The sequence below is a fragment of the Zalophus californianus genome, chromosome 2, assembly GCF_009762305.2.
Source record: "Zalophus californianus isolate mZalCal1 chromosome 2, mZalCal1.pri.v2, whole genome shotgun sequence".
Taxonomy (NCBI): domain Eukaryota; kingdom Metazoa; phylum Chordata; class Mammalia; order Carnivora; family Otariidae; genus Zalophus; species Zalophus californianus.
Window position 1 is genome coordinate 42696160 of NC_045596.1, and position 12730 is coordinate 42708889.

General features: G+C 54.5%; 1 protein-coding gene across 4 annotated transcripts in view; it reads left to right on the top strand.

Moving 5' to 3' along the window:
* Positions 1-2522: 2522 nt before the first annotated feature.
* PDGFRA (platelet derived growth factor receptor alpha) overlaps positions 2523-12730 on the top strand; it is a 45703-nt gene continuing 35495 nt past the window's right edge. For 2 of the 4 annotated variants that reach the window (XR_003520986.2, XM_027600009.2), the window contains exons 1-2: positions 2523-2806; positions 12334-12394. Coding sequence is in view for 3 of the 4 variants with exons in the window: in XM_027600009.2 (XP_027455810.2) it covers positions 12346-12394 (49 nt within the window). In the remaining variant the exon portion in view is untranslated. Of the gene's footprint in view, positions 2807-3871; positions 3998-6483; positions 6759-12333; positions 12395-12730 lie in introns of those variants that run through there. The other 2 variants (XM_027600010.2, XM_027600011.2) reach the window with 2 other exon arrangements.

Here is a 12730-nt window from a genome sequence, read left to right on the forward strand (position 1 = left end):
CAAGAGGGTAAAATAAAAACCCGGTTTGGGCTGGGACCTTCGCACAGCTGCCCACGTCGGCGAAAGTCACCCCTCGGCGCGCACCGGGTGGCCTGGTCCCCCACGGTGCCAGGGGCCGGAGCCCGGAGAGAGGAGAAAGGACCTCGCAGTCCGCCTTGGCCAGCGGCGCTTCTTGCCCACGGCGGCTCCAGGACCACCCAGGACCCCGGGCGCCCAGGGAGCAATCTGGAAAGATCTTAGAACAACAGGGGAAGAGCGCGGCTCGCCTCCCCCCCTCCATTCCTTGTCTCCGCCGCCTCCCGGGCTGACTGCGCGGCAGACCAGTCCTCTCCCGAAGGCTCGGACAGGCGGCGGAGGGGGACTGCAAGATTCAAATCCGCCTATGAGCCGTGGGAGGCGCGGGTGGGTGGTGGCTGCGGGGGCCGGACCGGTTTTAAGGCACGAACCGCCTCTTTTCGAGGGCCTCCAGGCCCGAAGTTGCTCCCGACCACTGGGTTTATTTTGCTTTTGCAGGGGAGGCAGATGTTGACCTCTCTCCATCTTTGCTCGGCCCTGACTCGGCGGAATCATTCCCCCCCAACCATTTGCTTCCCTGCGCCACCCCCCACCGGTGCGCTATCCCGGGAGTCAGCATCCCAGTGCTTTAAACCTTCTGGAATGTCACACATGGAAAGCTTTAGCAAATGTTTGTTAATGATCATAACAAAGGCATCATTCAAATTAGGCAGGTAATTACTACCAGAAGGACAACTGGGTGCTCACTTGCTCATCCATTCCCCATGCTTCAAACTCACGAGGAGTTACGACCCGAAGACACCCCCGCCCAGCCCGCTTTTCGGGCCGCCTTTAAGCATCTCTGAAATGAACTGTGAAGTTACCATTTGTGGGCGGGGAGCCCAGGGTTCTGAAGATCCCGGCGCGACCGGGCTGGCAGTTTCCCAGAGCAAAGCAGGCCTTCCTGGGTAGGCTCCCTACCTTGCCTCCTACTCTTTAGGGTATCTGATATAAAAACTTAGATCTCAAGTTGTCTTTATTAATAGCATGAAAGCCAGCACCCGCCTTCTCCTATTATTCCGCACGCTGATTTTTTGGGGGGTCGCGCGTCCCGGTTCATTATCTACAAACATTACGGTATCCTGTTAGCATTCCGAACAAGGGGCTGTTCATATATTTGCCTTCAATGATTTCCTGAAGGAACATGTGGAAGTAATAGTGAGCAGGGCAGTCACCCGAACTGAAGATGCACGAGAGGCGGGCGCGCAGAAGAGCTGGGGGAATGGGGCCCCTAGCCCAGCCTCAGGCGTCTTCCCGAGACTGACACCCCAGGAGCCCATTCCGGAGCAGCCCAGGACCCCACACCTTTCTGTGACCCTCTCCTGCCCGCTGTTTTCTTGTCCACCCTCCAGATGAAGGAGAAAGTTGATGACTGTCCGACGTTCCAGGCTCAACCTGGACGCCGTAGCCCTTCTGAGAGTGTGGAGGTGGAGTGGGGGTGGAGATAAAAAAAAATGACCCCTTCCATCCAACAGGAGAACTCAAAATTAGAGAAGGCGGGGAAGGTGAACGCGCTCCCCTCCCCCTCCGTCACTTGGAAGCCCCACTCGGCCTGGTTTGGTTCCTGGAGCGTCAGCGCCCCCTTTCCTTCGCGAGAAGAATCGTTCTCTCCCGGTAGAGTCTCTTGCCTGGCGCTTGGGGCAGAGGATTTGGGGCTCCGCTCAACTCCAGGGCATCGATAAGGTTCGTCCCTCGCGGCGGGAAGGAGCGCACGGAGGTGAACCTCCCCTGAACGCGGGGGTGGCAGGTTTGTTGTAGGCGATTCCTCAAACGCCCAAGCCCGAGCCCTTTTGTGTGCGTGATAGAAGCCAGGACAACCTCGCCCAGATTACCCCGAAAACAAAGACACGACAAGATAAGTGGCTCCAGGGGAGTAAAGGTCGTTCTGTCGGAGAACGTTCCAAACCTACGCAGACCCTCGATTCTTTGTACCGTCTTTCAAACCCATTTTCAAAGCAAAACAAAACAAAAAACAAAGACCATCATCTTCATATTGGACTCAACAGTTTGCTTAATCCCATTAAAGGATTAGCAACTACCCGGCACTTTCCCTAAAGGACCCCAAGTTGTAAAGACGCAACTGCTTGGAGACCTCTCCGGACAGCCCCCTGTCTAGTTGGGCTACGAATTTCTACGGAAGGGACATTCTCGATTCCAGATGTATAATCTTTCTGGGCATTAACTGCAATTTCACGAGTTCTTTTTCTTTCTTTCAAAGAGAATGCAAAGCAGTATAGCAGCGTTGGAAAATATCCCCCTAAATCAGGAGGCAAACTCCTTCTGGAAATGATGGGCAATTTGTATTTTCACGAACCTCTTTCCCGGCAGAACATCAGCACCTCCCCCTTCCACCACCCCCACCCCATCTGGTCTGCTTCTCCCCGCCCCCCAGTTGTTGTCGAAGTCTGGGGGTTGGGGCTGGACCCCCTGATTGCGTAAGAGCAAAAAGCGAAGGCGCAATCTGGCTGCGTGGAGATTCAGAGAGCACGGAGTTCGAGAAAACTTTTATTTTGAAGAGGCCGAGGGGGGGGGCGCTTCATTTCCTGACAGCTATTTACTTAGAGCAAATGATTAGTTTTAGAAGGATGGACTATAACGTTGAATCAATTACAAAACGCGGTTTTTGAGCCCATTACAGTTGGAGCTAGAGGGAGAAAAACAGAGGAGGGGACTTCAGGAGAGTGCTGGAAGCCGTGGACACTGTTTACTCCCTATGTAGGATTTTCATTACGAATTGACATAGGAGGAGAAGGTAAGGAAGGAGAAAAAATGATTTTTGTTTCTAAGAAGTCCCTGATCAGGCCCCTGGGGCTAGAAAAGAAGTAACTTCACTCAAACGTTGGGCGATGAGGGAAAAAATGGAGTTGAATTCCAGCTGTGCGTCCAGAGAGTCATTTATTTTGAATAAACTTCACTTGGAAGAAAGATAACCATAGAGTTAGAAAGTCTAGGGATTAAAAAAAAAACACACATTTTCCAGACCTATTTTTAAAAGCCGTGTTTTTCTAACAACTCTGTAGCCTCCCAAAGAAATTGTTTAGGCTTACATTTTTGAGGTTTCTTTTGGGGTTGGGGGTGGTATTCGTGTATACTGGGACGAGCACCAAGTAATGCTGGGAGTGGGGGCAGAGGTGTTTGCCCTCTTTTTGGCAGTAGGTCCTGGAAGGCGACAGGTTTTTAATGAGTATTTTCATTCCTCGCCCGCGGTTTGGCGGGACAGCGCTGCAGTCGGTGGTGTGGAGCGCGGCTGGGGGACTGGGGGAGGTGGAGGGAGAAGAGCGCCGAGTCGGGCGCGGAAGGGGTTGCGAGGAGGGGAGGCGTGAAGGGCTCGGCTGGAGAGGGCCGGGCCTTGGGTGCCAGCCGGGGGCACATGGCGCCGGCCGAGGGCGCGTAATTACTGGACGGCGCAGAGCGCCGGGTGCGAGCCGCGACCAGACACAGCACAACCGTGGCGGCTGCAAGACGAGCAGAGGGGGCGCGGACCTGGGCGAGGGTTTGAGGGACTCCCCAGCGGTTTGCGGGATCAGTGAAGTGAGAGGGAGAGCGGGCGCCAGTCCCGCAGTGCGCTGGGGTTGTGCGCCCTAGTGCGGGGGCGAAGGCGGCGCGGGCGGGCAGGCGGTCTGGAGTAATGACAAACACATTTGGCCCCGAGTGAAGAAGTCGCCGTCGCCTCGCATTCCAGCAAGTGGGATTTGAGGAATTTCGTCCGGCTCTCCAAGGGGCCCCCATTGTGCGCTGTGGTCCCCACCCCCACTCGTCTCCTCGCGCCCCCTTTCCTCGGTGGAATCGTTTTTTGTTTTTGTTTTTTTTTTTTGCAAAGGCCGGGGCTCTACTGCTGCCCAGTCCCGGCCACAGGAAGGAAAGAAGGAAGATCGCCAGAAAAGTGCAGAACTTCTCTTGGGGGAGTTAGGGACGACTGAGAACGGAGAAACTTGGTTCCCAGGTAAGAGAAAGGTGGTAGGCGAACCGACCTCACCACCTCCCTCCGGGCACCTGAGCTCAAGACCCCCCCCCCCCCCCGCCTTGCGTGTCCCTTTCCTCGCGGGGATGGGTGGCACTCGCCGCCTGCGCTCGCCCTGCGCTGCTTCATCCTCTCCAAGTGCCTCCTGCGCTCTTTGCGCCGGCCTCCCTGCCTGCTTCGGCGCAGTCTCCTCGCGCCCCTCCTTCCTCCTTCGTCTGTCCCCATCCCGGGACTGCCCGGGGAACGGGCGGCGTCCACTTGGCTCGGAAACAAATGGGATCAGCGGTTCTGTTGGGAAAGGGTCGCAGCCAGCTCAGAGCCAGAGGGACCCGAGTACGACAGTCCTAAGAGCCAGGAACCCGACCGCCTGGCCAGGTGTGCGGGAGCTGCCAGTGCCCTGGCCAAGCGTCTCCGACGGGAAGAAGTGTTGGGCTGTCTGTTGGCTGTGCGTCCTTCCAGCAGCCGGAGCGCCCGTCCCTCTCTCTGCTTCCCTAGCCCTGCTAAGACCTTAGGTTTGCAGAACGAGTGCCTGGAAGAACTTGCCACTCACTCCATCTGCCAGGCTGAGAGGCAAATCCGGGCTGGAGAGAGAGCGTGGATGGCCTTTATCAGGTCCGGACTGCCCCGAGCCCGGCCCAGCTGCCTGGAAAAGCCCCGGGCTGCGCCGTGTGGGAAATGGCTTTTTGGCTCCGCAGCCGAATTGCTCAACGTTTTGGACCGACTCGGCTTGCCGCAGTCGCTTGCGACCAGAACTAAGCAGCTTTTTAGAGCAGGGAGACAGCCGGAGCATACGGGCAGGACAATCAGCCGCACAGCTCCCGGGACTAACACCCCGGAGCCCAGCGAGCGTCCGGGCTGCTGGAGGGCAGGCAGAGGCACCCCCGGCTTGCGCACCTCACCCGCAGCCCCGGTGGCTCTGGTTTTAACATCCCCCACCCTTTACCCGCCTCTGACCACTCGGACCCTGGCGCTTCTGCTTTGCATCTCTTCCCTGTTTTCCTTTCCTCTTGGTTTCCTCCTTTCCTCTTGCTTGCCCTCTTTCCACTCTCCCATGATAAAGGCGCCCTTCCTCCGCTCCCCGACAGGCCGACAGGCGAGGGCCCGTCCATCTTCGCTTTGACACCCTGGTCAAACTAGAGACCTAAGTCAGTCTCTGCTTCGAGGCTCTTACACAGTCTTGTGTTTGGTTTGACCCAAGTGTAGCTTTGGGTGAGTCCCCACAGCGGGGGTGGGGGGTGGGGGAGGGGGAGGCAGAAAGAGGAGGTGAGGGGGTCGGCAGCGGGAAGGAGCGGGTAGCTGACCCTCGGCCCTTGCACCAGTCCTTAGTTGGACATAGAGGGACTCGAAGCAGAACCCCGGCTCCCGGCCCCAGGTCTGCTTTCTTCTTGGGGCGCGGACTGGGGAGGGGTGCAGGGGGAGGGGCAACGGGCCGGGCTTTCCAGCTGCAAACGCGTCTGGCGCCGAGGCGGGCCCGTTTTGTGCCTCCTGGGGACCGGCCGTGGGCGGCGCGCAGCGCCTGGACGCGTCCTGCGGACGTGGTGGCCAGCGCCTTCCTGCAGAGTCCAGCGGGTGGGACTCCCTCCGGCCTCCGGGGAGCTGCGACAGGGTTACATGTTGCTGATGGACGAGTGGCAGTTCTGGGGGAAAAGCTAAAGCCTGCTCGGTGATTGAAAGGTGCGGCTCTCAGCGTCCCTTGAGTTTGGCTTCGAGGGGCCCACGCGCAGCATCAGCCGTCGGGGTGCGAGGGGGGAGGTCCCGCGCGGGATGCAGGCTCCGGGCAAATTGCTTTTCTCTACTGAGCTCTAGTCCGAGCTCTGCCGGTGCATGTCTTTTGCTGAAGTGGCTCTGCGGCATTTCCTTTTGTTTTAAACTGAACAGGGAGCCAGGAATTGGTTGGAAAAATAGATTGGAGTAGCTAAAGAGAACCTCGGATTTGGGGCGCTCCCCTCCCAGCCAACTGCAGTTCTCCCCTTCCCCGAGAAAGGGAAGCGAGGGGCGCTTGTGGGCGCGAGTGTGCGCTGGGCTGCCGGGGCAGAAGCGAGCATCGGGCTGGGGGGGCGCAGGGGGAGGCCCAGTTCTTTAAAGACGAGGGGTCGCAGTCTCAGCGCCCCGAGGCCTTCTCCGCCAGCAGCTGCCCGCGGCCGTGTCGCTTTAGGGCCCATAGGAGGCGCTGGCGCGCGACTGTAACCCTAAACCACCCCCCGGCCCCTCTCCCTCCACCCCTCCCAGCCACCTCTCAGGTCTCCGCCGAAAACAATGCAAACGCCCAGCTTCGTGCCTGGGGCGCCGCGGCCGCTGCAGCTCTGAGGCCGGGAGTGCGGCCGATAGGGACGCTAAACTCCGACCGAGCGGGAGGTCGTCGCCACCAACCCCGGAGTGACAGAGCGGCCGAGGGCGTGGGGAAGGCGGGAAGGGAAGCGGCCGGCGCGGGGTCGTGTGGGGGCAGCGGGGCAGGAGGCGGGACCGTGAGGAACCTCCCCGGCGAAGGTGGTGGAGCTGCCGGGCCGGACTGCGCTGTAGGGGACCGGGAGCCTGAGCAGCCGGCGGCGGGCGGGCCAGCGAGCCGGCGAGCCGGGTAAGATTCGCGGGGCTGCTGCGCCCTCTAGTGGCCTTCCGGAGCGTGCGCCTCCCGGCTCTCCTGCCTCTGGCGCTCGGAGTGCAGCGCTGAGCCCGAAGGCCCCGGGCCGACCGACCCTATCACCTTTGCCGCGGCCGGAGACCTCGGATAGACGCCTGCAGGCAGGTGTGTGTGGCTCGGGAAGCGCTGGGGGAGAGGGAGGGGCGGGGTGCAGGGTTTGGGGATGGGCTGGGGGCGTCGTCGTGATTGAGGGTGGGACAAGCGGAGGAAGGCGGAGGGTAAGAGGCGCCGGGCGCTTTGGCTGGGGGGTAGCAGCCGACGTTTGAGGCCCCTCGCTAGGTCCCCTGCCGCGCGGGCGGCCCCTGGCTGTTTGTTTGTTTTACGACCCTACGCTATTGAGCAACGGGAACAGTCGTTTCCAATCAGCCCGCGGTTCCCGGCTGCCCGGCCGTCGCGCCCCCCCCGCCGAGCGGGTTTACGAGGGGTGACAACGGCCTGCGAACAGATCGGGCTGCGTGGCTAGGGCTGCGGCGTCGAGGTCGCCACCCGGCGCGGCCCAGGTGGTTTCCCTCCTGCGGGTGGGCGCCATCCCCGGGGTGGGGAGAGCGTCGGGGAAACAAAGCCCTGGATCCCCGACCTCCTCTCGAGTGGCTTCTCCTGCCCAACCCTCTGAACCTGTGCGGCCTGGGGTGGCAGTGCCGTCTTGAGGGCTCCCGAGGCCCCGCTGCCCTAGCGGACTCGTTCGCAGAGACCGTGCTGGTGCCTGGCCCTCACCGAATTCTCCTGGGACCCCGAGGACAGTGAAGCATTTTCGGCAACAGTTTCCCTATTCCTGCTTCCATTCTGTGGGCTCTGAACTGAGGTCACCACGACACCTAAAAGTACGATCCAAGAAAGGAAGAGATTGGAAGTTAAGATTTGGGACACTTGAGCACAGAACTTCCAGCAGCGTCTGTGTCTCCACGGACCCCGGGACGCACGTCCTTGGGCCAACACTGTCATCTGCTGGCCACACTTAAGAACTGCAACGAGCCTCTGTGGGAATGGGCTTCGTGGAGATTCGAAGCAAGTTGTGGCATGAGGAAGATGCATTTTCTGCCTGGTAGGACCAAGTGGAAGATGATGACTAGTTTCTTTTTACTACAGAGCTGCAAGAATCACTGGGCTGGCCACGTTTGTTTTGTGGACCTTTGTGTAGTTTTTCACCTTAGTTCGTTCTTTGCATTTGTGTAATGAACAAAGTGTGGACCTACCACATCTATCAGAGCAAGTCTGTGAAGAAGCTAGGCAGATATTTGCATATCCCTTTATGAGTGAAGTGCTGGAGTTGGGAGCTTGGTGATCTTGAGTTCAAGTGCACTATAAGCGACTACACCCAAGGTTGTCTCATTAGGAGTCACACCAGTTTGGTGACAATCAAAAGGAAGTGTCATTTCAGTCTTCTATGGCTAAATATCTGGTGCAGGAAGAGCAGAAGGGTTTACAAGCTCAGATTGTCCCATAAAATGCTCCCGTGTAAGAATACTCCAGCCACCACCCATTACTGGAATGTCTGATGGAGCACAGAGAGATCAAAACAGCAAAACAGCGTCTGGTGGGGTGCAGATCCTGGTAAACACACCCTCCATGAAGTTGCCACCAGTGTAGGCCAACATTTGGATTGCCAGGGCTGAAGTTACGAGATGGAGTACAACATTTGTCACAGGGAAAAAGCAGGACATGTAATTTTCACAGTTAGAATTAACTTAGAGCCGAAATTAACCGAACCTCGGGAATCTGAATCTGGAAGTTGTCAGTGGCTTTGGGGACTGTGAGAGAGTCTCCTGTGGCCTTTAATCATGCCAGGGTGGGGTGAAATTCAAGATTCAGTGGCTCAGTGGCGGGATGCGTTGAGCCCTTGGCGATCGGGAAGTTAGCTCTCTGGCTTTCTGAGAAGGCTAGTGTGCTCTCATTTCTGGAAATAGTGCCCAAGCTCTGTTTACTCTCTAGCTTAGCACATTGTCTTTGGTTATTGAGTTGCCCTTCAAGGCTCTTCACTTCTGTTTGCAGGAACAGGGGTGGCAGCCCATTAAGGACGGTGGCTACAAACATTTCTTTTTCTGTTTTATGCCACCGTATATATTGGTTCAAGTTAAAACAGCCTTGATGTTTCATCAGGCCTTTGTTAAACCTAAGTCTAGATTCACCTCTCCAATATGCAGGTGATGAAGGGCAAGTCCAAAGGCCTCTGGGCCAGACCTTCTCAGTAAGTAGAAGTTGAAGGAGTTACTCTGACATCCCCGTCATCTCAGACATCTTGGGGGGGCTGCTGCCTGGGTGCCACAGTTGGTTGAGCATCCGTACAACTCTTGATTTCAGCTCAGGTCATGATCTCGGGGTTGTGAGATCAAGCGCTACATTAGCTCCGTGCTGAGCACAGAGTCTGCTTGGGATTCTCTGTCTCTCCCTCTGCCCCTCCCCCTCATGCATACTCTCAAATAAATAATAAATAAAATCTTTATAAAACATTTTAGGAGTCTGCAGGAAAAGAGTCGATATGAAAACCAATGGCTGTGGTTTCTAAAGCACTTTTGACTTAACTATAACTTAGTCTTTATAATAACGTGGTAAAGCAAACCAGCAAGTCAGGTGTTATTAATCCCCCTTTATAGAAGAAGAGCCGGAGGTTCAGAGAGATGGACTAAGCGTCCGATTGGGATGAACCTAGTCCAAAGTGATTTCCATTAAACTTCGGAGAGAAGGAATGAGAAAGACAAGAAAATGCCATGGGTGGGGGGACCATAGGTCACTTGCCTGAGAGTGAACGTGGCAGACATCTCTTTTCCCTCCTTGTTTCTCTCGCTCTTGGCAGCGCTTTTTGCATTGTGGTTATAGAGGATGGAGCCTGAAACCCAACTTGTAGCTGGCATGAGAAGACATGATTATGATTTTTTAAAAACAGATTTGGATGAAGTCCGTTGCTCTCCTTGCAAAGTGATTTGTTCTTGCTGGCTCATTTCTCTGATTTTGTAACCTCAGTTACTTGTGTTTGCGCATCTAACTTTTGGATATGCTCCAGGATAGGGATCACTGATTAAGGATGAACGTTTACTCCCCGAGTGGAAAAGCCCGGGAAATAACGAGCTGGACTCCTCGAGATCCTCACTACATGGCCAATAGGCAGGGAGGCTATTCTCTCCTGTTGTTTTCCATTACCTCCCTGTAGGGCAAATACGCTGCAATTATTCACGACGCAATTGTCTGAGTTACAGATGAGTCATGACATGAAACTTCACAAATACGCCTGGGTTTCTAGCCAGGGAACTTCTCTTATCAGAGAAGGGAGTTTGAAATCTTCGGCAAACACATGTAGAGTCTCAGTGTTCGCATCATTATCGCTGGCTCTGAGGCCCTGCTTTCACTGCCCACGTTGTCTGTCAGTGAATTCTCCTCCCTAGCAGCAGGGCCACCGTGTCTGGATGCACAGAAGGCAAGCTGGTGGGGCTGGCCGGGGGCAAAACGCTCCTCAGAGCCCTTCTCTCAAGCTCGGAATGCTTTAAAGATGCATCATTGGCAAGCCCTGCTAAAGAAATGCAGGATATAAATGTGATAAAACCCAAGACATCAAGCTGGCTCTGGAGGGCTCCTTTGAAGTTGGCTAAGTGGATTATCAGTGGGAGGCTGATATTTATATGTACAAACACACAGGCCGTTACTGCTAATTGTGGTAAATCAGGCTGGCCAGCCTGGCTCTGGGGCCCACTGTACCCGTCACCACAGCAGTGAGGAAACCCTGCAAAATACCCCCCACCCCCCGCCTCCCGGGCACATGCCAGGAGCCTCAGAAGCCATCAGCAAGCCAGCATTGTGCAAATTGCGTTTGGGTTCACAGCGCCGCAATTGTACTTCTCTCACTAGGGTGAGCAGAGAAGGGAAGGAGGGCCCCAGTTTGCATTAGGAAATAGTGCTGGGAGGGGGAGGGAGGGGACACGCAAGGCTGAAGCACTGACCTTCCCTTGAGGGAGACCATATGGTGAATTGGAGAGGGCATGGCTTTTGCATCACACAGACTTCGGGTTAGAATTCTGGTTTTAGCACCCGCTGTGTGACTTGGGGTGACTTGCTAAACTTCTCTGAGGCTCAGCTGGCACTTCCTAAAATCGAATATGTCTCAGGGTTATTGTTAATAGACACGGCCTACAGATTTAGCATTTTTTTTCCTGTCCAACCCTCCTCCCCACCCCCCACCGTGGCCAGCATTCTGCCTTTCACTCTGTCTGTCTTCCTGCTCCATTTTCCAGGTAGAATTCAGTGATGCAGAAATCTGATTTGTGCATATGGGCCACCTGAAAGCAAAAATGCACGATCAGAGGCTAACCACAGGCATACATGGAGCTTCTTTTTTTTTTTTCTGTGTTTTCTTGGTTTGTTTGTTTTAGGCCAATTTACTCAAGAATCATGAACACACATCTTAGTTTCCAAAGTTGTGATGGAAAAAATTAAATCCCATTAAGTCCTTCCATTTCATGTGTTGGGGTTTTGAGCAAGGTAGGGACCCAGGACATCCCAGGAAAAGGCTTAGGTGATTTTTTTTAATGAGATATTCTAAAGCTTGCACCCCCCTGGGGGCCCCTCTGTAGGGCCTCTCCATTCGAAACTTGGGTGCTTCGCAGCGTCCACACCTGTAAGCCTGTGCGCAGGTCTTTCATTGACTTCAGTCAGATCACGAAATCAGTGACTTCATGTGGGAAGTGATGGGGAGGAGATAAAATAAGGCGAGTGGGGATGCGCATGAAAAGAAAAAGATAAGGAAAAAGGGGCCGTTTCATGGGATTGACCAGAATAGACTGTTCCATGGCTTCACCTTGGGGCTCCTTGGGTCCCTCTTAATTTTCCCTCCCTTTCCCTGCTTGTGTCTTGTGACATTCGGTTTCAGTCTCTCCCCACTTCTCTTTCATTCCTCAGATTTTGCAGCAGGCAATTGGAGTCAAAGACTTGGTTTCTCCAGGTCTCTACTGAATTTTATTGGGTGGTTTACCACAGCTCCCAAAACACAGACATTTAGGCATACTTTTCTCCCTGTTTCCTCTCCCCGCCTCACCTTCTTCACTGCTCCTTTCATGCCTTGTGCCCTGGGCTCCCCTTGGTCAGCCCGACTGTGAGTGCAGTGGGTCCTGAGCCTACTAGGGGCCCGTGCATGGCAAAGGGACCTCCTCCAATTGACATTGGTTTTGACTTTCAAAAAACTCGAGATCAGAATGGCTTGTCAATATAAAGATATTTGTTGTAGCCCAAGCATCTTTTCCAAAGGTAGTGGTTGAGCTTCACGTACTCTCTGTAGTGAAACACAAAGCAAATGACAACCTGTTTTGAGCGAAAATAGTTGCAGTTTGGAATTTGAGTAAATACGTGGGTGCTTGTTTTTCACATTCTTAATTTCAGTGGATTAAAAGGAACAGTTCTCTTATACTCTTGGATGCATTCTGAGACCATAAAAGCCAGACTTTTTGGAATTTGAAAGCTGCGTGCAATCCAAAAGGGTTTCAGCTTCAGATGGCTCCTGTCATGATCTTGGGCTCCCATTGGGCTATGGGATTCTTTTTTAGGTATCTTAACTGCTTTAACCATGAATCTTAAAGCAAGGTATTTTTGACTAAAGTGATGCTATTAATGCTTTCCATATTGCAAAGCACAAAAGGAACGAGGCTCACCGGTGGATTTATTGGCTAACACTGCTTCTGTTTGATGTTTGATTTTCCAGTTTTCCGGAACGATGGGGACTTCCCTTCCGGCCCTCCTGATCTTAGGCTGTCTCCTCAGAGGTAAGGATCCCAATACTCTCTGACTTCACTGTTCTGGGGGAACCCTTGCCTTCTAAGTTCTGTGCTCCGGGAGTGTATTCCCTGCACTGTGCAAACACAGTCCAAAAGAGGGGAGGGAAGTCGAAAATGTTGAGAAGTTATCTAGAATGACCACAAACCTTCAGTTCCCTTTGCTGGATCGAGCTAACTCCAGTTCAAAAGGAATGTTCACCAGTGGCAATTTTAGTATATGTATAATCCTGGCATTGAAACGTGGTAGGAATAATTGCCTAAATTTGCCCACTGCTCTCTTCTTTTTCCTGGGACATGGATTTCTGGAGACGTTCGTGAATGTTC